The sequence below is a fragment of the Pezoporus wallicus genome, unplaced genomic scaffold, assembly GCF_028554395.1.
Source record: "Pezoporus wallicus isolate ANWC-B61680 ecotype Strahan unplaced genomic scaffold, APGP_CSIRO_Pwel_v1 contig_8693, whole genome shotgun sequence".
Classification (NCBI taxonomy): domain Eukaryota; kingdom Metazoa; phylum Chordata; class Aves; order Psittaciformes; family Psittacidae; genus Pezoporus; species Pezoporus wallicus.
The window spans coordinates 583765-611184 of record NW_026641814.1 but is presented as its reverse complement, the minus strand read 5'-3'; the positions used below and the strand labels follow the sequence as shown (position 1 = coordinate 611184).

The following is a 27420-nucleotide window of genomic DNA, read 5'->3' as shown; positions in this document are numbered from 1 at the left end:
AGATAAAACACACTAATTTGAACTTTCTTCCCCTCCCCAGGCTCTTAACAAAATCATTGGAATCCTTTTGTAGTTTAAAAGAAAAAGAAAGCAAAAAATTCCACCAAAAAGCATCTAGATTTCCCAAAAATGCTATCCCAGGAACCACTATATAAACTACTTATAGGAAATACAAATTGCTGACATTTATTTTCCCCAAGGCTGGAGAGTTCTGAGACAGGGAGCACAGCCCCACTCCATTCTGCCTGGGACTTGCAACAGGAGTAAAGATAACCAAGCAACCAAGAATGAAAAATCAGGAGTCACTCTGCAGATGGATACTTCACTGCAGGTTGCCTGGCTTGGCAATAGAAACACTTGAGGGAATGCTTTACTTCTTTGAAATACTCAGCATTACAAGCCTTAGCTAATGGAATAGAAAATGTTAGGTTTAGCCCTCAGTGGTATCTCCTGTGATGTTCAACCAAACCCTCCTTGCACGGAGGAGGTGATTTATTAGCACAGATTGGATCCATTTGAAGCAATAAGCATCCTGGTGCAGGAGAGGGCTCATCTAAGAGCTGCATCAAAGGAGCAGTTTACAGAGGTGTCTTCTGTCTTCCAGTGCTAACAGCTCATGTCACTGCCAAACCTGTCATGGAAAACCTTTTCATAAAGCAGACAAATGCTGTCGCAGCCTCAGAGGAGCACACCTCCCTCCAGGCTCTGCCTGTAGGAAACCCACTAAATCTACCTGCGTTTCCAAACTATTAGCACAAGCTGGATTTCTAGACCAGTTCAATGCAGAAAGCATTGAAGCTGAGATTTCTGAGCCATCCCCTATCCTTAGGGACCTGTCTCCCTTATCGTACACATCTGAGCCTGAAATGTTTGTTTCTGTCTTACATACCAAAAAAAAACAAAACCCCACAAAAACCCAATAAACCATGAAAATAATCTAGGGTATAGGAAACAAAACAGTCTTTGCAAGAACACTGGTGTTGGTGAGGGTCACGGTGCTGCACGAAGGAGGCAGTGCTGGCCAAGCAGACCGCAGGTGCTGAACTACCTGCTTTCTCCCAGGAAACCCATCTGAGCACATTGAGGGTGATCTATGATCCAGTTTCCCTCCATGAAACCTTAGCAAACCTCCCAGCAAAGAGCAAGGTCCGACCAAGGAAGACAAGGCTGCTGCATTCATAGGAAACCACTCACTGAGGGTTCAAGTGGCATTTGGCATGGGAGATCACAGAATCATAGTCTGGGTTGGAATGGACCTTAAAAGATTATCTAGTTCCATGCCACTGGCAGGGACACCTTTCACTAGACCAGGTTGCTCAAAGACCCACTCAGCATGGCCTTGACACAACATTTGCTGTTTCCTGCTATTACAACCCTAATTAAAGAGAAGCTAATTCCAGATCTCATCTGTCACTCTCTCTTGGAGCATGCTGATATGCTTTGCAGAGAGAAAGGCACTTGCAGATGATGAGCTCAGTGGTTTCCTCCTGTTGAAGTCCCATGGGATATTTGTGCTAAAGGACAACCTGTCTCCTATGTCAAGATGAGCCTCTATGAATCTGCACCATGCTGTAATAGCTTCTAGAAACATTTAATCCTCATTCTTGTTTTAGAAAAGTATCCAAATGCTCAGTGTGTTGATAATTCAAAGATTTAGCAGTCCCAACATCCAAGTATCAGAACAAAGAAATACAGACTGCAGGCTTAAACCCAAATACCAAAACTGTATAAGACAGGAGATAAAAGGAGAAAAAAACCCTGCTTGTGCTACACTGCAATGGCCCAGTCCTGCTCTGTAGTGAATTATGAATATAATAAAACTGGTGGGTTTTTTTATGTTGCCTTGGGTATTTGGTCACTTCCTGTATAAATACATTTGCTTGTTTCAATGCAGGGCTCTTAAAAAAACACACGGCAAGGAAGTGAGTGGCTGCAGTAACCCACAGTTTAAAGTTCTTGGTATTTAAACAAAACACAGATCTGTTTGCCCAGCTGATCCTTCCTCTGGCTGTAGCCAGTCCCCAGCTGGGTTTTGTGCTGAAGAGCCTGAGCCTTCAACCCCAGGAGGCTGTGGCTGGGATGGGGGCAGGGACATGCCCAGATCCTACTGTAGGGCACATCACTCCACAGCATTTGGCTGTTACCAAAGCAAGGGTATCTCTGGTGTTAACTGCTGCCTTGGTCTGCAGAGAGGTCTCCCCTTCCAACAGATACCTTCTGCTTTCATCTCCTCTACCCAAAGCCACACTCAAACTTGCATAAGTTATCTTTTGGCCCATTTCTCCCTTATTAGCTCTCCTAGAGGGAAGAGAAATGAGAAAAATAACAGGTATCCTACCTCATTTGGGTATTGCAAATCTGCGTTTTTAGGAAACATCTACAGAAATTGTCTCCCTAGGCAATTAGGCAACACCACACCCTGATGTGAAGGACACAGCAGCTAATAAGCACAGTCTCTGATTGCATGTGCTCCCTGGCTGCTGACCTTTAAAATGTCATGGTCCTCATTTAGGAAGCAACAACTGGTTTGAAGAAGTTTCTAGTGTCGGTGTTCTTCTCAAGCCACATTTGCAGATGATGCTTTGTGAGAACATCCCCCACTGCTCTGTTTTCCTTTCCCCTCATCTCCCCAGTATCTCAGCATGTATCACTTTATTTGCTCACAGTGCTCTTGCTATACCAGGACTGAATATTTCTTACTATCTACAGTCCTACTTTTACAACTTCGTTGCAGTTAACTCTTCTTCCACTTAAATGCTACAGAACCATTTAGTTTCCAGCTTAAGAATTCTGCTTGCAAGATCTAAACTCTGCTGCTTTCCAGCAACTAGGTTACAGGATGCAGGGGAGAAGAAACAAGTCTGGTTCCCTTCTTTGAAAAATAGAAATATTTAATCTTGTTTTTACAGTCTTGTGCAAGTACTTTCAATTAGAATACATGTTTTTTTCCCCACTGTTTGACACCTACCCAATGTATTAATTGATATCACTATTGATCCTGCTACAAAAATATAACGAGACAACTCTGCACATGGCTGCGTTTGCACATAACCAAAGCCTGATCTCCATAAAGCCCAGGAACACACTCAAATCCCCCTTTTCGTACTCATGGTCTCCAGTTTGAAACCCAGACAGGCAAGTTGTGCCTTCCCATTGCTCACTTTTGCCAGGCGGAAGCATTTCAAATCCATGCACTGTCCCTTCCTGCCCCTCCACCCTTCCTTTCCTCTTACCCCACCCCACAGGGAAGCCACAGGGATTGGTGAGTGTTGCACATTCACTACCTGCAGCACCAAAGAAGCTGTCAGCGTGCTGCCATGGCAGGACTGTAGCTGCTCCTGACTGCCAGGAGTGCAGATTGCCCCATTTATCTCCTGCAGAGCCAAAAGTAGTCCCTCCATGCTCTACTGGGAATAACAAACCACTAAGTGGCTTCAGATATTAATTCCTAACAGGTGTGTCTATTATACATTAAGAAAGCAAAAGGTCTGTTATACTGTGAGGAGCCTGTTAATGTGAATACACTGATTTTGATTGCTGTTGAATTATTTGCCACTATTAATTCAAGCATTTTTAGAAGCTGGGCGGGGAGGTGCAAGGAAACAAAGCAAGCAGCTGTTGGTACTACCAAGGGGAGGAAGGAAAAGCGTCCTTGCTTAACAGAGTGTAGCATGGTTGAAAGCCAGCAAACTAGCAGTCTGGAAAAGTAACATTGCCACGATGAACAGAAAATCCTTCGGAAAAGAAAATAAGTCTCAGCATACTTATTAGCAGATGAGGTGCAAAACTGTGTTTCAGTGCCCACACAGCAGAGCAATACATAACCAAACCATTGCATGCCCAAAGAATACACAGGCTCTGCAAACTCCTGGAGTTAATTATTTTGGGTTAACAAAAAGAAATCTCATGTTTACATGCCAAGCATCAGAAGCACTAGAAAACCACCCACTCTGCAAGATGTGCCCCAGAATCTGGCCTCTTTCACAGACTGAGGTTAGGAAGGAATGGGTAACAAGAAGGCTGAAACCAGTTGATGTCTGTGCTGTGTCTCACTGGGTGCCTCAATACTGGTATCTAATTAAGGCAGAAACTTGACAGCAGGAACCAACCTTAGATCCAAACCCGAAGCTAGGGCTGAGCCATTCTTGAACCCGAGCTCAGGGGGTACCAGCCCTTTAATGCTGTGTTGAGCAGCAGCACCAGTGCAGCCAGAGTATCTTCCCAGGCAGCTGAGCACAGGTTTCCCCTCTGCAGCAGAGTCACAACACTGAAATTTCCACTCTAGAAATAATTTTAAATTATTTCAACCTGTAAAATTTTCTGAAAGTTTCAGACTTCTTTCAGAGCAACACACTGCCTTCCTGCAGAGAAGCAAGCATAAAACCAAAGACAATTGGGTTCTCCTCTCTCAAGTCAATGGACATCCATTTTCACACTTTCCTAACACATTTTCCCAGGCAAAAGATTAGTTGTTCCTGTCTCCCAGGTTGTCCTTGAAGGGAGTTACAGATCTGGATGTATCACTGTTTTAGCTTCAGATCTTTTTCCCTTCTGTCCAATGTATATTCGCTGGTACCCCATGGATTTTAAAAGAGTGAGAATGATAATAAGAAGGAAAAGATATGCATGATTTGTAGCTGTTCCTGGCCAACTGTCTGAACATAGGCTGCCAGAACATTTTCTCACAATTGTCTGGCAAAAATTGCTAGCAAATTATAAGGATTACTTGCAGCAGTGTATTTGTTCTGGATTCAATTTTTGCCTTATTTAATTTGAACAGCTATAATAAACCATCTTCAATAAATACAGCTGATCTGCAGAGGATACCTAATTAAAGCAATGGCAGAGCACAGAGCTGCCCCTTGCTCCCATGCCATAGAAAGCAGAGAATGGCATGCAAGCAACAGGGCAGGAGGCAAAAGCAATGGTTTTTGTCCATGCAGGAACTGCTCTGCTGCTCCTGAGAGGACTTCTCAGGGATCTAAACTGAAAGGCAAACATTTTGAAGTCCTGCGACTGAGAGAAAGTAGTAATAGAATCTGTAAGTGAGATTTAGGTGGGGTAGAAGGGGAAATAATGCAAGATGGGGGTAACACACGATGTTTGTGGTGGTAGCAAATGCATTTAAGGCATTCCTATGTGCTGGTCACCTCCACCCAGGTGTGTACTGCGATTGCCATACTGCATATCGCCACTCATTTGTAATACACTGGGAGCACACAAACCCCATCACTTATCCAGTTAAAAACAAGGTAAAACATCCAGGCTTTTAGTGGTGAGGAACATCTCTCCACTAAAAGCAGGATCATCCATAAGTGCTTCCAAGCAAAATTCATTGAACACTGATAAGCTTTGCACAGTCATCTCACAGCAGTGTGGGAAACAGTTGTGGCAGTGACACTCTCCCACCAAGGCAGGAGGACAAAATCAAGCCTTCTTTTTATCTCAGTTATGGCAAAGGGGCTCGGATCTTGCAAGAACAATTCCAGGGCGGGGAGATGCAGAGTGCACCATTGGCTCCAGTGCCTGTCACAGTCCATGCTACCTTGTTAGGGGACACATAGGGGTAGCTGAGATAATAACACACAGCAGGAAACAGCAGCTGAGATTCTTCATAATAATATCTAGCAGTGCGACTACATGTCACAAGAATTTATTGAAGAGGTTCAAACCCAAACTACACCTAACTTTGATGCAGAAGAAAGCAGCAACATCTTTGGGTGTCCTGCATGAGGATGGAGTATGTTGCCTGATGAAGAAGAGAGCTACGCAAGGTAGATGGAGCCCCACACTTTGTAGGGATGCACTCCCAACACTCGAAATGCACAGGTCCACCCAAGGAGCTTGCTGCTGCACCAAAACCGTGTCCCGTGGTCACTGCTACACATCAGCCGAGCCCCCAAAGCCTGCAGTCAGCTGCACTAGCTCAATCTACCAGACTACCACAGCCAGCCAAGCTGCAAAAGTACTTTACAAGCACTCCAAAATTTCATCTCTACCAAAAAAAATAAAACAAAACACATGAAGAATTTAGCAGGAGGAGCATTGATTTGCTAGATTGTCATGGTTTAAACCCAGCCAGACAGCTTGTTCACTCACTCCCAGTGAGTGGTGCCGGGCTGGAAGCACTCACTGACCCCTCTGAGCAAGGTCCAGCAGAAAACAGACATCAGCGTTGACCCAAAGGCAGATACTCCTGCACAGACAGCACTTGTAGGAAGATGACCCCTTATGTCAGCATCACTATCTGATTTTTTGATGGGCTGAAGTATTGGCTAATAAGAAAGTGTGAAGGTGTGAAAAAACTGTGCATTTAAGTATCAGACTGTCTTTGAGGTTCAAATCCATTTATCTTCAATGCAGAAATGTCCAGAAACCTTGAAGGTTACAGCAGTTACTGACTTTTACCATGGGTTTTGCTTAATTTCACTTAGCAGCTGAATTTTTGAGGGATAGAGGAGAAAGACTTGGCAGCCAAATGAAGGGAAGATGCTGGGCAGAGAGGGCAGCCAGGAGGTGCCATTACAGCCCCGGAATGGACCAACATGTAAATAGCTTTGCAGTCACAAGGCAGCAAGTACCCTGGGCTGGAGAGCATGCCTGAAGGAGGCCTTAATATCAAGTGATGCTGATTTTTTCATTTTTCCTTTAAGTCTGTCTTGATATTCTAGCTGCAGATTTTACACAAAAGGGCAAGGACACTGGTGTTGTCCACCAGCACTGCCACAATTTGTACTTTCAATAATGAGGAAAGGGCATTCTGCACGACAGCAGTCAGGCACCTGCACTATTAGGTATCAAATGAAGTGTCAGCAAGCCAGTTGCTTGGAAAGCCATGCACTCTGCTTTAATAGATCAACTTTCCAAGCTGTGGATTCCCAGTGCTATTGCCAGCACACCACCATGTGCAGGTCACACTCAGAGCAGTAGTGACTTCATTGCCCACTGTCCATGCATGCTTTCATGATACCTGCTATTTGGGTAGCCTGTTCTCTCAACAGAGAAAAGCTTTAGAAACAGGACAAGAACAACAGTTTTAGAGAGTGATAAGCCATAAATTGCTGCTGCGCAGACATAGGTAGGATATGGACATTTCTGTTGCGGAAATTAAAGCTCATCTGCTGGCCACACCATTGGCTTGAATTCATGCGGGATTTTGTGGGCAGGATCCAAACCTTGCCCAGCTCAAACCTCCTCTAGCTTAAAGTATAAAAATACTCTATGATTCTAATATTCATTTTCTAATAAAAAGTGACATGAGAAGAAAAAAGTCCTAAAAACACTCAGCTCTTTCCTTCTGCTGCACACAGGTGCACCAGATACTTTCATATATTTGTTGAAAGGGAAAAGCAGCCCTGAAAGGGCACAAGCAGCTGAGAAATGCCTTTTCAAGCCTGTCAGTCAGTGGTGGAAATGAAATCCTAAGTTCAAAGTGTCGAAGGATGAACAGAAGCACTGGATACATCTAATGACAGCCTATAGAGAATGGCCAGCAATCACCTGTAGAAAATTTCTACACTATCTCAGAATTCATCATCAGGTTGATAGGCTTGTTTATTATTTTGGGAACTGCATGTTCCCATTTAAACATATGTCATCTTTTCAAAACCATGTACTGTGAACTTTGCAAGGACTTGGAAGGATAAGTGAATATGCAACAGAGAGCTAAGAGATGACACAGGAGTCCCAATAACTGAAAAACAAATTCAAACTTCCTCCTTGTAAATAAAGGTTATTACACAGTTTTACAAGGTGCATTTTGATTGTCACGTGAAATCTAAATGCAAATCTTCATTTATTTATGAAACAGAAAGACATTCAGACTGGTCATCTGGGCATGGAAAAACCTATCAGATTTATCTGTACTTAAAAAACCTGATTCACCACTGCATTTTTCCACCTGATTCATCACTGCATTTTTCCACATGGCTGCTAATAGTGCTTTTGTTATACAAGAGTTAAAATATTTTAACTTACAACTGATGATTCAATTTGGACACACCAGTGGGCTATGAATAGCTCAAGGTTTTCCTTGTGCGTGAGGAGCAGTAGCCATGCAGGAGGTAATTACTTTGCTCTGCAAGATAAGTGGTTTTGGTGAGTGGTAGCCCATTTCAGCAAGGACTGCAAGGCTCCTGGGAGCTCACAGTAAAACTGTAATTCCAAAATGCATGCGGAGCTGTGGAAGGAAGAGTTGTATGTACAGCAGGAGGCTTATTAGGTGCTTGGGGACTTTTATTCTGAGATACATAGATATAGATGACAGAGACAGAGTTAGAGAGATGGAGGTATCATGGTCCTTACCTATCATCTTTTTAAGATCTGATAAAAACACCCAAAGTTACAATGTCTTCGTTTTTCTTCCTTGATGCCTCCAGTACAATATTATTGGAGTCCCAGCTGCTACCTACCATTCAAGTCCTGTGCAAGTGAATTTTCCAAAAGGGCCTAAATTGATGAATGAAGGTGGGGAGATAAATACTTGGAGTCTTAAACCACCTTACGGACAATTACCATGCCAAATTCCAATCAAGTCATTTTCTAAAAATGTTTCAGTAAATTAACAAGGTAATTAATAATGGATGCCTGCTCTTTCTAAATTCAGAACAATTCCAAAATGGAAGATTTTTGCCCAGCAATCAGATGCCATTACGAAAAAAAAAAAGGATGGGCCCAGGCAGGATGAGCAAGCTGAACAGTGACAGGCTCTTGGGTTTCCAAAGTAAAGAATGGACTAAGGTACAACCATCATTACAGGCAGGAAACCAATCAAACAGTACATATGTTTAGCACACGTCATGCTAGCAGTGCTGTGCTCAGACCATAATCCCAATTTCCTGATTCAAAAATGTCTCCTCTAACCTGCAGACAAGGAGTGTGCAGGGACATAAAGCATTGAAAGTGAACATTAAAAATGGGGTATTTGGACCACTTGCTCATCAGTGATAGTTTTTAATTTCCCTCTCTCCTGGCCAGAACTAAAGACACATTTTCACCCTTTTTTCACCCAGGTTTCCTTATTAATGACTCAAGCTCAGCAAGGGGCATTCTTGGAGTGAAAAGGCAAAAGGAAACATTTGCACAGTGATCTGGGTCCCAATGCTGTGAATTTGAGCTCTAATCACAAGCACAACAAACACCCATTTCTTCCTGTTCTAGGCTCACTAGAGGTGATCAGAATCATTTCTCCAAGTGGAGGCTGGAAATGGTGGGTGAGGCATTGAGAATTATTACTATTAAAAATTCTGCAAATTTCCCAGATCCCTGAAGTCTTGAAAGCAGAGAAACAGTCTCTGCTTACAAATGAGACACTGAGGACAGGCACACAGCCCTTAGGAAGACTCGAAATTGCTGTGCATTTCATCCACAGCTCTTTTGGAGATCCACCACACCAAGACTCATTCAGCCCTTTCCCTCTGCTGAAAGCCCAGGCCTTTCCCTGCTCTCCCACAACCATCCCTTAAGCAAGAAACTTGATCCATGAAGAAACCTCAAGCCCCAGTCTCTTCATTTGCATATTGGTGATTAACAAGACTGCTTTCTACTTAGGTGACACTTATGCCATGCCTCAGTTCTTTAACGTATCAGGCTGGGACTGTGAGATGTGCCTGAGGCTTTTTGTTTACTTGGTTTTCTTTTTCTCCTTTTTCCAGCACATAAAGGGACAGTGGTGGCAAGGGCCACAAAGCCATCAGTCAGAGCAGTGCCAATAGTTTTTACCTAAGAAGCAGGTCTTGCTCTGCTCAGAAGGGCACAACCCTGCTGCCAGCTAACCAGGCTCCTCAGCCAGTTTGTTATGATGCTGATGTCCAAAGATATTTATGTTTTCCCCTTGTCAGAAGCTCTGTATATGCCCCCAGCATTTGTAGTGCAATTTGCTATAAGGCTTCCAGCACTGGGATATGCAAACCTTTACTTCCAATGAATAACAGCATAAATCACCTTTAATAAGCTATTAAATGACTTACAGATATCTGTGTGCAGCTATTTAAAGGGCAAGCCATACTGGGATAGGAATGGGCTAACTCCATTGCTCTTGGTGGCTCTTAACCAAGAAGCCCTTTCCAACCACTTTCATGCATTCATTCTTTCTTTTTTTCTTTACCAGCTCTGCTACATCCTTCTACAGGCTTTCAGCTGATCTTCCAGATCAACTAAGAACTGACACCTCCTCTCACCATTTGCACTCCAGATCTCTATGTTAAATTTATAAATGAAATTTGTTTAATTCATGCTTGTACTTCATTGTGTTTAATTTTTGATAACAGCAGAAGCTATCCAAGGCAGCATGTGTTTAACAGCTTCATTCCCATCTACACCTCTCTAGATATGATACATTCAAGGGAGAAGGACAATGGTTAGGGCCAGCTCTTGGAGCAGAGGTCACAAGGACAGTGGCAATTGGAATGTGCCAAGTTGGCCAAACCACAATGCTAACTTCCCTGATCACTGTCAAGTGAAATACTGCACCACTGGCAGCTACTCCTTCTATTTTCTCTAGGCACTTTATAACCATATGCCAAGATTTTTTCTGGCACATCTTCCTTTGCATCTTTCCTATTCCATGGCAGAGATCCAGGGGAACCCACCTAACCCCCAGTACCCAGCAAGCCAGCCCAATGGATAGGCCAGACCAATGGCCATTTCCATGAACAAGATCTGATAACTGCATCAAAAACCATACAGCTAAACCACAGTAGTACAGCTGGATGCACTTCACAGTTAGTTACACTCAAGACATGGCAGTTGAGTGGTAGCAGTGACTGGAGATTTCAAGATAATAAAACTCCAATTTTCAGGAAGCAACTTTTTTGCAATGAATCGTTAGCAATTAGGCTGCTCTGTCAAAATTATACAGTCTTAATCTTTCAAAGGGGATCCTGGGCTATTTAACTTATAATTGATTAACAGCTTTCTAATGAGATTATTAAAGTACACTGTAGATAACTCAGATGATTGACAGCTCTGCTTCATCAGCCTAAAACAAGATAACTCCATTTCCCTACAATATGTCAAAGAAAATATTGTTTACTGGGACTGGGAGGGTTACAAGACAGGTGGATTATTAGCAGAGAAAGGAAAAACACTCTTACACAGGAGAAAAAGATTATTTTGAATGAGTAACAACCATGCCCCTGCAAAGCATGACTAAACGTAGTTGAATTATTCACTGTCAGAAGGTTACACTTCTTCATTTTTTCAGATCATTTGCCAGTTTATCCAGGTATCTCCAACGTGCTCACCATTCCAAGGTGTGCTATCCAAACCATTTGCTGAGTTTACCATATAGATAGTTGTAAATCCAGCTGCTTGATATTATCAATGGGGAAAAAGGCTGGGGACTTAAATCACATTAGAGACAGAATCTCATTTTTCTGGGCCAGGAGACCAGGACACCTTTGAACGAGAAAGGGCTGTTTCATTAGCAATGTCTTAGTATGTAGGCACTGAATCAAATCACCTTAATGCAAGTACCTGAACATGGCAGGGATAATGATGTGGTTTAGCATCTTGCACCAAGAATATCCAGTTTTACATGAATTAACAATTTATGCTGAGGAGCTTTGGAAAGAAGGGGATGAGGGAGAATTCACACGATCAGGCTCCATAGCTACTATGCCAGAGCCAGCCATGTTGCTTTAACACTGTAAGTACCATTTTTACCAGGCTGGAGGGAAAAACAGAATAAAATTTTTAAAATCAAGATGCTGATTTATGACCTCTTGAAGGTAGGAAGCTGGACATTAAATAAGACAATGCCTTAAGCTTAAAATCTCTCCTCTCTCTTACATGACCCTTTAATCACCTGATCTCTGCATGGCAGAAGTTATATGAGATGTTCTGGTTAAACTAGACAGCAAGAGCTGAAGTTTTATTCAGATTTCCCCCTGCTATTTCTGTAGGGCTCCTACACAGGTCTGTAAGAGCCAAGGAGAGCAAGAGCTGCCAGTTCTGGGTAAAGCTGCCAGCACTCCCTGCCCTGGGAGCTCTCTCCCCCATATGCCACCATCACACAGCACCATAGAATGACTCGCCTCAGCTGGTCAATTAAGAAAGCAAAGTGCCTGCCAGGCAAGAACCTCTGCACATGGGCAGAGAGCACAAGCGTGTTAGAGTAAAATGTTTTGGGAAGCCTTGAGCCTGTCTTCCCAACAGCCTGCCCAGGGCTCAACACCCCTTCCTGGGATTCCAAAGAAAACCTAACAGTGTCGGATTTTCACTGCACAGCACACAGGCCACCCGTGGGGAAGCATGAAAGCAGCAGGCTGATGCTTCCACTGCTCCTCAGAGCTGCACCAGGTAAAGCCATGAAAAGACTGAATTTCAACAAATCAATAAATTAAAGGCCAGGATGCCAAAGAGAAAACTGTGAAAAAGAGGTCCCTGGTGATATTAAATATAAGGATATTACCTCTAGCTCTGGAAACCTCTGGGCCACAGTTTGCAGGGAGGATGTACCAAGGGAAATATTCCTGCCTGTTTCCTGCAGCAGTTGCTGTGAGCTGCAGGGGACTGGAGGGGCAGCTGTGGGAAGCCATGACCCCAAAAGGCTGCAAAGGAATATACTGAGCTAATTATGAAAGGTAGCAAACTCAAGAGTTCAGCAAATATGAATGGCTGGAGCTGGCCATCACAGCTAGTAGAGGTTGTCTCAACAAAAAAAGCAGCATCTAAACAAATGTGGGGAAAATCACTGCAGGACATACAGTCCTTCAGAAGACAGACCCGAGATCACAGAGACAACCCTACTCAGTGGGACAGGAAAGCAGCCACCATGAGATTGACATGCTGGGCCACCTCACCTTGCAGGAGCCAACACAGGGATAGAGCTGCCACTGAACCAGACTGCTTTGTGACAGCCTTCCATCCACATCAGAAAAAGGAAAAAGCATCGTCCTGTTTGCCTGGCAGCATTAGTCTCATGGAGAGCACTGCACTGTGTTATCCAAACAATGCAGTTGTAGGTCACATGCAGTGCAAGCAATGAAAGTGGAAGCGGAGGTGAGAGAACTTTTTCTTCATAGACCATTTGGCCATCATTAACAGCACCAGCTGTGCCTCGCTGCAGTGCCTATCCAGGCTTAAAATGAAGCAGGACAAATTTCAGTAGAGCAACTGGTGCCAGCAGCCTGGCCAGAGCTGGGGGGCACTTATCCCGCCTATTCAGCAATGGTGGTCTCCTCATCTCCCTGCAAGCCTAGTGCTCAGACCTTCTGCACCCTGGCAGTGACAGCTCTCACCCTTAAGCAGTTCAAATTCCTGCCCAGCAACATCTTTGACAATGAACCACCAATTTAAGTACCAGACACTGGAGTAGGGCTTGTCCTGCTGGTGCCTATTCATCTCACCCAAGCTGGTTATGTGTTCTGACTAGTCAGCTCGTCACCTTTACACCCAATGCATTAACAGTTAATGGCTGGCAGATACATCACTGACAATCCACATGCATTTTAACATTTTGTGACCTAATCAAGAAGAACTCCGGTTGCTCTGAATAGAATAAAGATGTTCAAACAGCGTCCAGGGGAATATCTTCAAAGGGGCGAACATCTTTACATATCTGCACAGCACGTCCAACCAAAGTGACCACTCATCCACGAGCAATGCTCCCCATGAGCATTACATTATGGGGTACCTGACTCCCAGGAGGGTACATCTGCATGGACAGCAGCTCCATGGAGAGGCTTTGGGTGCCCAGTGTGGCTGATGGACACCTCAAGGTTAGATCTGGGGTATTAATCTCTGCTGCTTTGCTCAACTCCAGACTCCCTCTGGTTGAATAAGCTGGACAAGAAAAGGCTTTTCAGTGTCACACTGTAACTGAGCCACTCATGGTCTTCCTGTCCACATGCAGGAGAGCAGTCCTGCTTGTTATCCGTATGGACTGCTTGCTCGAGCCTTACAAAGGGAGGAACATTCAGGGAGAAGACAATGGAGGAGCTGGGCAGGTTTTTCCCAGGTTGAGGGGCAGAGGTAAGAACAACAGATTTGCTCTTGCTGATGGAAGGAACTTATTTGACCTTTACCTGTTATTCATGTTAAAACACTGAAGGAATGTTTGGTCATTATTAACAACAGACTACAAGGTTGCAAAACCAGGATGTTTGGATGGGTTTCAATAACAGCAAGGGAACTGGTCAGTAAACGTCACCTGCTTTCCAAAGGGACATCTGTCTTCTCAGAAACCCATCACCAGAGCAGATCAAGCAGATCCACAGGCTCATCATTTCCCAATTATCACCCACACCACAAAAAAAAAACAGATTCATGTCTTGCCACTGTCACCTACGAAATACACCAAGAGAGCTGTCACTGTGGGGAGAGCTGCACTGAAGTTTAACCCCCACAACCTTGTGATGTGGTAAAACTACCAAAATGACAGCTTTGTCCTCCTGGATGGGTTGAAAAGACATGTCTGCCTGTTCCTGACAGGCAGCAGCACCTTCCTTCCCACTGCAGTGAGTGGGAAATACCAGAGCTCCAAGAGCAACTTCTGAGGTGCTCTACTCGCCCACCTTAGAAAAACCTGAATATTGGCACAACAGCCAAGACAAGATTTTGTACTTTGAGTTCCAATTCCTCAGCCCCATTGCAGCTATTCTAAACCTAATTGGAATAAAAACAAAAACACAGAATCATTTGGCATAACTCAAAAAGCAGTCATTGAAAATAACTACATCAAGACCACCATGTTAAAGTGCATCTTTTCAAGCTTTTCTCAGGAGAGTATCATTTGTTATTGAAAAGGAAAAAAAAATCACTACTTTTGATTTCAGATGCCCTACACAGTGACTGGCCTGGAAACTGGAAAGAAGGTCTGGCAGGAGGGAGGCTAAACAGGGTCTTAGCAAGGAGCAGTTTCATAGGTCAAAGCTTGGAGTGGGGTTTTCAACTTCAAAGTGAGGTGGGAATAGCTAGGCACAGATTTTAGCCCAATATCTACAAACAGCAAAGACACTGACAATTGTACTCCAAACCCCCCACCAGAGAGCAAGTGGCAGGTTAACACTTCATTACAAGCTGGCAACCCCAGCACTCAGCTCCATGTGGACAGGCACAACAGCCAGCAGAAAGCAGAGGCAGCATCTAATATTTCATCAAACAAAACCTCCTGGTCTCCAATTATGCAACAATTAAGTGCCCAGGAGGCTGTGAAATATGACAGTCTATGTGTCAAGAGCAGAAATTTATTTTCTTCTGTAAGCAGCACTTGGGAGTGTTCTCTCCCCATCGCCAGCATTCCCCTTCCACCACACAACTGCTCACATCCAAGCAACAAATTTCAGCGTCTTATAACTGAGTCAGTTGTTAGAATCGAATGCCCATGTTAACAGGGCATTTACTGCTTACATGGCAGCCAGCTCACAGCAGTCTTCACTGTCTTTCCTAGGGGCAGTGATCCCATGTGTCTGTAAGCTCCTGCAGAAATCAGGTAAATCCCTTTGAAATCTGCCAGGGAAAAAACAAACTCTCCCCTGTGCTCCTTTGCTCCCACATGTCCCTCTGCAAACACACACAGTTTTAATACATATTTCATTTTCTTCTTGTACAACAGGGACTAGCTAGAGACTAGCTCTTGGGATTTTAGCTAGGTGCTAAAATTAAATTGCTTTTCAGGATGGAGAGAGATCCTGGGATTGGACCCATTGCCTCTTTTTCCCATAACTGTTACCTCACAGAAAAGCAGCTCCTTTCAGGATCCCAAGTCATATAACCTCCACATTACTCCCCACCTAAGGGAAAGACTAGACTCAGCAAAGTTATTCAGCTTTCTACAGGCACATACTGTGAAAACACAGATCAATACATGTTGCTCCTCAATGCATGTATCCAGTCCTTCAGGAGCCAAACTACTAATATTCACAGATTAGGTTCATTTTGCAAAGCTATTCCAAGAGGTGGATTGTCACTTATCATTTAGTTGTGATTTATTTTTATGCCCTTTTTTTGTGAAATTGCCCCAAATCTGGTGAATCTCACTGTGCTGACTTGAACACTAGTATCACATCTGCTCTAAGAATATCTCAGACAAAGAAATAATAAATGTTTTCTGATGCTTAGACCCTACCAACATCAGGCCCAGTAAGCTGAAAGACATTTAAATAGTTAGAGGTCACTATCAGGAAAAACGGTAATAGTGACAAAAGTTCAATCAAGAAATATGAAATAGGAATATACAGACTTACCATTTTTGTCAGCTCTTCTGAAAATCTAGAATTGAAAGAGAGAGAGAAACACTTTTATTACATTGTTTGAGAGGGTGAAGGCTTTAGCACTGGGACCATGTTCAATCCCACACACAGGGCAGGACAACACACTCCAGCCCCTTCAGCCAATTCAGTTGTTTTACTGAGCTCACCCTTCCCAGGTTACAGGCTATCACCCCCAGACCCACATGATGGACAGCCACTCCTGGAGTAGAGTATTGACATGGTTGCCCTTGGAATAACTGGTAGAAAATGGGTTAGCTAGCAAAATAAACACAAAATACTTCCAGCAGTTCCACCATCTCCTACCTCTCTTGCAGAAGAAAGACAAAAACATGGACCCAGCACATGAAAAATACCCATTTAAAAAAATGTAACAGCTGTGCAGCATGCCCAGCCAATTTCTCTAGCATCAATAATATCTCTTAAAGCAGGTTTCACAGTTCTGCACTTCTAAAACTATTTACAATATCCTTTTTTAAAAAAGCACATTTCCTCTGTGGGAAAAAGATTGTATTTGGACTTAAAACTACAGTGTGGAGGAGCAGCCCACAGAGAGGAATCACATAGCCCTTTCAGAAGAAAAAAGAATTGCAGTAATGTGTAGTATGGCTGAATTTGTGAGGGAAAAACAGCAGAAACAACTGCTATGTCTTTGACTAGTCTCATTTTAGAAATAGACACCTGACAATGCAATTAATAGCAAAAGGCTTGTGCAAAGGTTGCAATCTTATAGGTTCCTGCAAAAAATAGCTGCTGGCACAGGTTTGGCCATAAATTACAAAAAAATTAACATGCTCAAACTGGGCAGAAAAGGAAAACGTTGTCATCATTTCTTCAGACCTGACCTTATTAATTTGATCAAAAGCAGAGATTTTGACTGTACAAAGACATTTCCCTGCAGAGGGAAAAAAAGCACCATCAGGACGGATCACAGTCAGCCCTAAAATGGAATCTCTTCTTTTCTGGGTCATAAAATCATTTTAAAAAGAGAAAAATATCAGGAGAGAAACTGCTGCACAAAAAAGGAATCCCAAGAGACAAACTGAATTGCAGAATATTCTATTTAAGGGAACATACCTTAGTTAAGGAAGAATAATCATTCTTTTGCCCAAAGTTCCTCCTTAGCTGCACAGGGAAAAGTCAAAGGTGGACTTTCTGGTGTACTTCAGCAGAGGAAAACACCTTCTGGTGAAGCCAGATCTAAATGGTGGGAGCCACCAAGTCCCAGCTTCAAGAGAGGGTCATAACCCTACAAGGATTACAGCTTATGACCTCCCCAAAACTCCTTACTTCTTGGACTGACCTTTATTTTTTTTAGATTAATTAGAAGCTTTGAGGGGAAATCCTACCATCCTTATGGACTTCACTGAGGTTAAATATGGGGTTTGAAGAGCCAGACAGTCACAGCTTGTTTATGGGAAGAAAGAATAAAGCCAGGCAAGACAACCAGGAACCCCAGCAGGCCCCCAGGCTTTGGCACACGTCAGTCAGCCATGCACAACACGCACTGCCCAGAGTACGAAATACTTGTTTTTTTCTGGCTTAGACACTCCAACTCCTCACACCTGCACTAGCATCTCCAGATGAGGCACTTTTCTTTCTAGATGCTGTTTATTTCTGGATTTGTTTCATCACCACATACTCGCATTACTATTCCCACTGCTTTGAAATAAAGACATTACATCAAGTCCAATGCAGAAGCAGCAAAGTCTATTGTAAGAAGAATGGGAAGGCAAAAACAATAAGTAAAACATAGCTTAAAGTGGGAAAAATATGCAGTGCTCTGCTCTGTGGAGCCACCAACCTTGCCATGAACAGTAGAAGCAAGGGGAAAAAAAAAAAAAGAAAAAAGATAAAAATGTTCATCTTCACTAAGAGAACCTTTCAGGGCTTTAGATCCCCCAGATACTCCTAGAAAGTATGATTATTTGTAAACAAGCACATTGACAGAAGATCACATCAGCTGTGTTACCTACTAAGGTTTATTCTACAGGACTAAGCTGTTTAGTTTTTATTGCTAATGAGCAAGTTTTATTCTTCCAGCTTAACTGAACCACCTAAAATCTGCACACACACAAAAATATTCAAAACAGGACACCTGGAGGGAAAGCAGTTTAAGATAAAGACGTCTGTCATCACAGGCAGGCAGTACATGAAGGTATGAGCACTGGAATGAGCATCAGGAGGCTGATAAAGACAGAATATACTCTGTGATAGCTTGGTAATGCTGCCAGAAACACTGCTTCTGTGAAGACCCAGGATTCATGCTCTGTTTCAGCAAACAAAGAGTGCCCTCCCACACACACCTGAAGATGCTCTCTGTTCCTGTCTTGAATTAGTTGTTCCACTGTGGGAAGGGTGTGATGTGCTTTCAGTAAGGGAAAGATCTGGTGATGGAAGGGAAAATGCAGCCCCTCATGCCTCTCCTATGGCCCAGCAAGGCAAGGCCCCGATGGCAGCTCAGTGCCAGGTTCCAAGGGTGTTCAGGGGAAGGAATGCTCTAACCAGTTCCAGGAAGAAGGAAATATAAGCAGGTATGCTGTGTCATCTCCAACATATACACTGCAAAGCCAGTCATCCCTGCAGTCACTCTCTGCAGGCCTGCAGTAACTCCATCACTGCTATTCTCACTCAGCAGTGAAGTTGCTTAGACTTAGCCAAGGCAGCAGCTCTGGAAGTCAGCAAGAGTGGAGGCTATGAAATATTGGTAGAGAAACATCCTGTCCTGCTACACCCTTGGCAGCAATTGGCTTCACATGCCTCCACACCAGACAAGGACCATCCCCAACATGGAACAGGAGCTGGCAGCACCTCACAGCCTGACCAGGGATGCTCTTTCCACCCCATCACCCACAGTTCTCCAAACATCAGGGCTTTCAGATGGTAAATGAGAAATAATCCAGTCCAAAAAGTACTAGAGGAACCATCTCCCGCATGAGCTACATTCTAAACCTATTAAGCAAGGCTACTGAAGCACAAGCTAAACTGCATGGTGAGCCCACAGGATGCCCACAATATGGGCCAGATTAACTTATTTTATAGGCTTTACACAGAAATGTAGTTTGCTCTCTGCAGCATACTTATTCCATTTACTTTGTTTAGATGACTATAAACTGTTTTATTTAAAGTGAGGAACATCTGTCAAGATTTCCAGTGACTTTTAAAATACACATTTTTGCTGTACTCTCAAAGGGCTACTACAGATGTTGGCTGGCAAAAGTAAGCAATTCAAAACACTAGTGGTTAATAATGAACTTAAAAAAAAACCAATGCTTTCAATTTAAACATTCAGTTCTGCCTTTTCAAAGCTCCTGGATGAGAATGTGCAACACTAGAGGCTGCTTAATGGAGGTTTTCTTAGGAATTTTATTAAATTCACAGAAGCACTCCACTAACCAGCCCAAGATTTATTACAGGCTTTGTAGAGTTTATCGTCCCTTCAGCAGGTTAACATGATGTTGATTTAAAATAGACTGCAGCTGAGCTAGAATTTTGTTTTCCATTATAATCTTGGTGCAGAATTGAGGACAAACAAAATCTTAAGTCTCCTGAGTGAGGAAAGCCTAATGGATGAGAAAGCATCCAGATACCAGATATACCTAAAACCCCAATTAGTCTGTTCACGATGTCCCTACATGCCTGTTCTTCCTTTCTGTTCCTCTCCCTACAAGCCTCAACACCTCAGGTGGAGCTGAGACAAGGTTTTGTATCAGGTATAGCCTTTACCTCTCTAGCTCGAGGTACTGGTAGGAATATATCCTACAGCCTCTCTATGTTGCTCTTTCAAGTAATAATCCAAGAATGTAATGACCTGAATCTTTTCCACTTTGGACAACATCTTTTGGCATCATCAGGCTAGCGAGCTTTGCCCATGCAAGGGGAAAGTTTTGATTTGGGTGTTTCAGAAATATGCCATTGGGGTGCAAATATTGTTCTTTGCGGAGCAGCTTCCCTGCCAAAGCAAGGCTGCTACAGACCTCCAGGTCTCCTGGCTCTTTCTGCCGCTCCAAGAGAAGGGCAGTTAACACCATGTCTTAGCCTCTCTTTACCTTGTACCTTTCTCCTTAGACTTTACCTGGCTGTTCTAAATAAAAGTTGCGTGAGACAGGCAAGAGTTGCATTTGCTGTTACCACCTACACAGCACTAGAAGTTACTTTTCCATTAACATTGTCCCTGGATCCAGCTCCATTTCAAGCATCCACTTACAAAGACCTGAAGAGCAGAAAAGAAAGGCTGGACTCTTCTGTGCCATTATGTACCTTGCCATGAGCAATCCCTGAATGCACAACGCACAGCCCTGCTCTGCCCCTGTTTTGCAGCCATGCCCTGCTGGCATGGCTCAAGAGGATGATTTCAAACCATGGATTTCACATAAGAGTAATGAAGGAGGAGGAAGATAGCCTTCCCTATTCACTTGGAGAAGTGAGAAGGTAAATAAGGATACAAGAAGAGGAGGGAATCAACATTAAAAACAATCCAAAAAAGCAGAAAAACAGCCACCAACCAACACACAAAAAAACACAGAATAATAAACATCAAAGCAGAAAAGAAGGAATTTTGTTGCTGCAGTAGCTTTGCAGCACTGGAAATTGTGTTATTCACAAAGCAGTTGGAAAACTCTGCCAATTCTTGGGTCTACATTTGGAAATGCACTCTTGGCACAAGCCAAATTCTCTGTATCTTCTATCCAAACACCTCAGTCAGTCCCATGGGGTTGAAGAAGTGTAAATCAGATCTGGCAGGTAAGCAGGTATGCAACAGCAGCCATTAGCAAGAGAGATGGATTTGAAATGATCTTTCTGACCCTATTGAAGAAGGAAACAGGCAGATAAGGGTCAAAATTAGTTTTCAGGAAAAGACAGTGCAGATCAAACAAAAAGCTTCATCTGACCTGAAATGAATAGCACTGCTTTCTTCAGGAACATTTAAAATAACGCCAAAAAGCAATGCATTTAGTCACCATCAGCAAAGCTAGAGAGGAGGCAGGGATGCCAGTACCCCTTGGAGTACACGGTCCTGCCACAGGGATGCTCACTCATATCCAAGGCTGACCCTTATATTTTAGATGACAAGTAGGAGATGAGTGCTTCCAACAGGCTCTCCCTGGTGTAAACCAGATGGGGCATCTTTGCCTGCAACCACTGTGACTGACGAGGTCTTAACATGCACTGGAGTTCACACTCCTAACAACAATGTAGATTTTTGATAGTAACATGAAGGCAGGAAAAGATGAACAAGTACATAAGTCAGCACTGAAGTACTCCCACTGAGACAGAGCAATGCCTATCCAGACATTTCTCAGTCCTTAGGAACCATCCACTTCAGTTCTGTACTGAATGTGGACTCACTCATACTCAGCAAACATGATCTGATATAGGCTTACCCACACACCCACTATGCTGTCCTTTCATAAGTCTTGTGATGTGTGAGGATTTGTTCTGGACTAGAAATGCCACTATCACCACACATGGATTTGAGCAGCAACGTGACAGTTTCAGCTTCCTTTTAATAAAGAGGTTTTGTCCTTGTGGGTTTAGAGCAAAGCTCAGGGCATCTTCAAGCAGTCCAGAAGGCAGAAAGAGAACATAGCGTTACTACTCACATATTTAGCTATGGATAGACAGTAGTTATCTACAGCAGATTACATATGCTGCCAAGCCTGAGCTTTTGGCTCTGGCAGATGGAGTAGCTGTGCGCAATCCAGACCTCAGGAGCAAACACACAGAGGCAGACACCTGAGGGTGAGCACAGGATGGGTACAGACCATTTGCTTAACCCCTTAGGCTAGTTTGCCTAACATTAAATGCAAAGTGATGTTTTCCAGGTTCCTAGATTGACACATCACCTCCACTTGATCTGCTACCACCACTGAAAAGCATCAGTCACCCCTCAGTTTTAGTCATTGCATATTTTAGGCAATGCATAGGACTTAAATATCTTCTTCATTAGTTTGCTACCAGGGTTTAGTTAATCTACACTTTTAGCTTTTCCTTTTTTTTTTGCTGAACTCATAAACATTATTCAACCTTTTAAAATCTTTTACCTGAAAAGACACAGGCAAAATGAAAGAAAAATACTGAAACCAGCCCAAAGCTAAGATTCACCCTCCAACAGGGTTGCCAGGTTGATGACAAAAGGTATATAGCTCCCTTGTTGTATTTTGTTCTTCCCCCACCCTCAGTTTTGCCCCACACCAACACAGTTCTGTTTCTTTGGCAGAAAGGGCACAGGAAACTTTGTACTGACCCACCAGCCACCCTCACAATACGGAGGAGTCAGAACAAGCACACTGAGGATGGCTGAGTCAAAAGAAAGCCGGAACAGAAAAGGACGAAAAAGGGACTAAAGTACCATTAGCGTCAGAGCCATCTACTACATAGTTTAATACCAAGCTTAACCCTCCTTTCCCAGCCCCCAGTGAACTGTCTATATAGCACAACGGCTCATGCAAATGTGGTAGTTAAATATAAAATTTCACAGGTCTTTCATTTCATCCCCACCTACCGAGTCGCACTGCTGCATGGCTGGGACTCACTGCTTCCCCTGGACATCCACGTAATGCAGGAACGTGAATGAGTTAATTGGAAAACATGTTCTCATCTCTTGAGGATTCAGTGGGATGCCTTTTTACATTCCTGATAATGAATAAAAATTAACCCAAATGTGTGTTCCTCTGCTTAAATGCTTCATATGGGGTGGGAGGATGGGGGGGGGGGGGAAGGGGGTGTCTCGCAGTGCACTTGAAGAGCCTGTTACAGTGAAGCCACAACTTCAGTTGATGTTCTTATTGTAACTGGAGAAAAGGAGAGAAGGAAATTCTAAGGGAAGAGGAAAAAAATATCCCAAACCCTCAGGCTTTACATTTCCAGCATCCATTTCTACTTTCAGCAGGTGAGAAAGGGCTTCCAGCCCCATTGTGAAAGGGAAAATGGATCAGGACTTGCATGCCCAGCTCCATTGTACTTCCCACTGGTTAAGGCATTCTGAAAGTTCATGGTTCATTTTCTCAGCTCAAACCTCAAAGTGGTGAAAAAAAATAATTCATTTAATGATTGTAAGGTAAGATACCATTTAGTGGAAAAGCAGCCTTAACTCAGGAACCTGTTGTATAAATTTAACGTTGCTTCCCAATTGCATTCATGCTCTGAAGCCCATATTCCGTATTGTTGTAAAATTTCAGTAATTTCAGGGCAGGTAAAAGAAGAAGAAAAAGACCCCCAAATCTAACAGCAAACCCAAACAAGTTATCTTAAAAGACATAGAGGTATTAGTTGCATTTGTCCTTTCCATTGCCCCATGAAACAGCATTTCCTACAGCCTGCAGCTGCCTACCTGCCAGCCCATTTCACTGGGCAGGACCATCCTTAAGAGCTCTGATCTCCAAGCTGCTTTTGAGAGCTCAATAGACACAGTCGTGTTGGTTCATTCAGGAACCAAAATGCCTATGAGACCGGGGTGCCCAGAGATGTAGTGAGTTTTGGGTTCACTACACCAGCCCTCACCAATGCTTACAGGGGATGTGGTAGAAGATTAGCAAATTATTTAGAAAACTCTTAAGTCTTGCCTGGAAATGCTATTACTGCCTGACTATGAGGGGGCTGGAGGAGATCCTTTACTACAGCCAGTGCCTCAGTAGTTTTTATTTTTGCATTGACTACATTTTTATTTTTAAAGCTAGGAGATAGCAAAGGTGAGGATCTATGTGTTTAATTACTAAACGCTGCAGAAAGACTGTGTAATTACACCGTTTGCACTCCGATTGATTCTACCCCATTTTCCCAATTAATTTACGTGCAAACAGCCTCGTTAGCTTCCTCATCAGGAAGTCTATAAATACTGCACCCGAGGCACTAAGCACGCCTCTGCCTGCCCCCCAAACCTCGGCAAGCGACCCCAGGGGTCCCACGCAGTCCCCCGCATCCAGGACCATGCTGCCCAGCTCCTCCTGCACAGACCCTCACTGCTACAGCCCTTCTGGGACTGATGCCCAGGACCTGAAGTGGATGCTGGACCCACGTGCACCCTTATACCCAGCTAACTTGGGACAACCCATGGTGCAAGCCTGGGGAGTCTGCAGGACCTGGAGTCCTGCATCCCTATCTAGTCAAGCTAATACCAGGATTAAGGACCCACAGTTCATCCCCGTCTCAGCTGATCCATGGGATGCAGGACCTGGGGTGCACCCCATACCCAGCTGGTCCAAAGGGTGCAGGATCCTGGCAAGGAGATAATGAACACAGGTCGCATTCCCATGTTCAGCCAGTCAAAACAAAATGCAGGACCTGGGCTGCACCCTTATGCCCAGCCACTTTGGGGGTGCAGGACACAGAAAAGGGGCTACAGGATCCTAGACGGCATCCCCATTCCCAGTCGGTCCGGGAGATGCATGACCAGGCTGCATCTTATTCCCAGCTGTCGACTGTGTGCAGGGCAAAGGAGTGCAGCACCCAGACTGCACCTCATGTGCTCAGGCAGTACAGGGGGTGCAGGATCCAGACAAGTGGATCTTGCACCCACCATGCCCAGCCAGCTAGGGGCACACGATCTGGAAAGGGGCTGCTGTATCTGCGCATCCCTACACCCAGCCAGCCCAGGAGATAGAGGACCTGGGCTGCACCCCATCCCCAACTGGCGGGGGGTGCAGGATCCGAGGAATAACCCTGATGCCAAGCCGATCGGGGGGTGCAGGATCCTGCACCGAGGGTGCAGGAGCAGCGGTGCACCCCAAGTGCCCAGGCAGCGCGTGAAGGAGCAAGGCAAGCAATTACAGGAGCCGGGGTACAGCCTCTTTCCGGTCTGGGAGATGGCTGGACCCGAACGCAGCCCGGGATGCAGAACCCAGGAAATAATACCTATCCCGAGCTGGAGGCGGGACCTGGGCAGGGGGATGTGGGACCCGGGCTGCACACCTATGCCGAGCCGGCCGGGAGTTGCAGGACCCGGGGTGCACCTCGTCCCCAGCCGGGCGGGGATGTGCAGGACCCGGGGTAGAACCCCACTCCCGAGCAGGGGCGGGACGCGGGGTGCGGAACACGGGTGGCACTCACATCGAGGATGACGGAGGTGCCCTTCCTCTGCGCGGCGGCGGCTCCCGAGGTGAGCAGCTCCCGCTCCGCGACGGTCTTGTCGCTCATCCTGGCTACCACCCAGCGCAGGATCCCGTCCAGCCCGCGAAGCGCTGGCGGAGGCTTGCGCAACAGCCTCTGCACGCTGGCCCGGCAGTACCGCGCTGCCTGCTCGCACATTGCTCAGCCCGGCCTCATGCCGGAGACGGGGACTCCCTCCCACCCACCCCCCCGCCTTTCTCCCCCTCTTCCTCCTCCCCCACCGCCGGGCATCGGGCAGGGGCGGGCCCGAAGAGCAAGGAGGGAATTTTGGGGTGGGGGTAGGTCACCCCGGAGTAGTCCCGGTGCGTGCCCGTTCTCCAAAGCATGCCTGTAGGCATTTTCTATCCAAAAAAGAGTATTCCTATTGTATGCCCTTTCCCCTCTGCAGCCTCCTTTACCCCTACAGCAGATTTTAGCAGCTCTTTGTAAAGTGGAGCGGAGTACAGATTTCTTGCTGATAAATCAAACTTGACCCTGGCCCTTTAATCCTACTCCAGAAAGTCTCTGCACAACGAATAGCCAGCGATTCCAGCTGGGGTGTTGCAGCATTCATGGCTACAGAGCTAACCACAGTGCTCAGCTGGACAAAAACTTGTAACCCTGTAATTCTATATTATGAGGATGTTCCTTTGGGATACTCCCCTGATCACATACACAGGCGAAGACCTAGACTTGCAGTAGGGGCAATGAGTCTTTTGGCCAAAAAGGCACTAAATAATTTCATCTCTCCCTGCACACTTGAGGAGACACTCCCAGTTTGAGGTCATACCCAGAAATGCACCAAAGAACTCGGACTCAGACCCTCTCAGGGGATTCTCAGACCACTGCTGAGCCACAGGCTCTGAATGGCCTCTCCCCTCACCTATGGCAGCAAGACCCTCTTGCAGGCAGCTCTAGGGGACTTCATGCCCCTCTAAGGGTCACATTCCCAGATTTGAACATCTCTGATATAGGAGCAGGCAAGCCCAGTCTCCCCATGCAAGCCTTACCCAGGAGCACTATGCCTCATCTCCAAATGAGGGAGAGCATGATCACTCCAAAAGGCCTGATCAGCTACTGCTTTAAAAGAAAAAACAACAATAAATTCTTCAAAGCACCAGAGCCCAGACCCCCCAGCAAAGCCTACCTGAAGGTATTATTTAGCCCCTTCTAACTACCCATGTTTGTTCAGGTAAATCAGGGTGAAATTCTTGTGTTTGAGGTGACTTGCAGGGGAACGTGCATTTTCCTCTCAGCTACTGCTCAAAGAAAAGTGAGTGGGAGCCTAGTTCTGTCTGCTGGAGTACATGGCTAATGGCTGAAGGCTCCTGAAAGACTTTTAAATACCTGGGTCTCTGTGCCCCAGCTATTTAGAAGCCGCAGCCTCAGCTATTTAAAAGAAATAAACCAGGATGCCTGTTGGCTGAGTCCCTCTTTCACCAGGCTCTTGCCTTCCAGGGTTTCCCTCTTCTCCAGCAATATAAAATTAATGGGGGAAAACGGAGGAAATTCAGGGTATTGGTTCACAGAAGCTGTTTGGAGCACTTTAACAGCTCTGTGCTCCTTTATGGGAATGCTCAGGGCACACTGGTGTACAACCCAGCCAACGCTCAACCCCCACTTACATCTCACAGCAAACATAATCTAAGGCAAGACACATCGTCCTTGCCACAGGCTTAGGAGGGCTGTAGCTCTACATACCGACTGCTGGTGCCAAGCAGCCTGTACCCCTTGTTGGCCTGAATTGCTACTGCTCTCTTTTGTACTTCTACAGTCCTCAGATTAGCCATATGCTGCTTTCTGCTTTGGACATCCCTCCACTAAATGGCTGGTTCAAGCTGTATTAATCACACCCAGTTTAGGGTTACTATATGCTCATTATTTAAAACTATTTACTGAATAAGTTTATAAATAAGGTTCTTTGAATTTTCCTTTCTGCATGCCATGAAGATTCATTACTTGGCTTGGAATTCTGGGGCTATTTCTGTGCTTTTGTCAACATCAGTTCTTGTTACTGTCAAAACCAGCTCTATGGCATTTAAATGCTTATTTTTCCTCCTAAATGGATCTAGATAGAAAACAAAACGTTTCGGCTACTCAGACATTAGAGAGAAGCCAGCCA

General features: G+C 44.7%; 1 protein-coding gene across 3 annotated transcripts in view; it reads right to left on the bottom strand.

The window, feature by feature from the left end:
- NECAB2 (N-terminal EF-hand calcium binding protein 2) overlaps window positions 1–27420 on the bottom strand; it is a 94327-nt gene that overhangs the window by 55962 nt on the left and 10945 nt on the right. The window contains exons 1-2 of one of the 3 annotated variants that reach the window (XM_057425403.1): window positions 25260–25490; window positions 16188–16212 (exon numbers count right to left, since the gene is read on the bottom strand). In XM_057425403.1, coding sequence (XP_057281386.1) covers window positions 16188–16212; window positions 25260–25457 — 223 coding nt within the window. In that variant the 5' untranslated portion in view covers window positions 25458–25490. Of the gene's footprint in view, window positions 1–16187; window positions 16213–25259; window positions 25491–27420 lie in introns of those variants that run through there. The other 2 variants (XM_057425404.1, XM_057425405.1) reach the window with 2 other exon arrangements.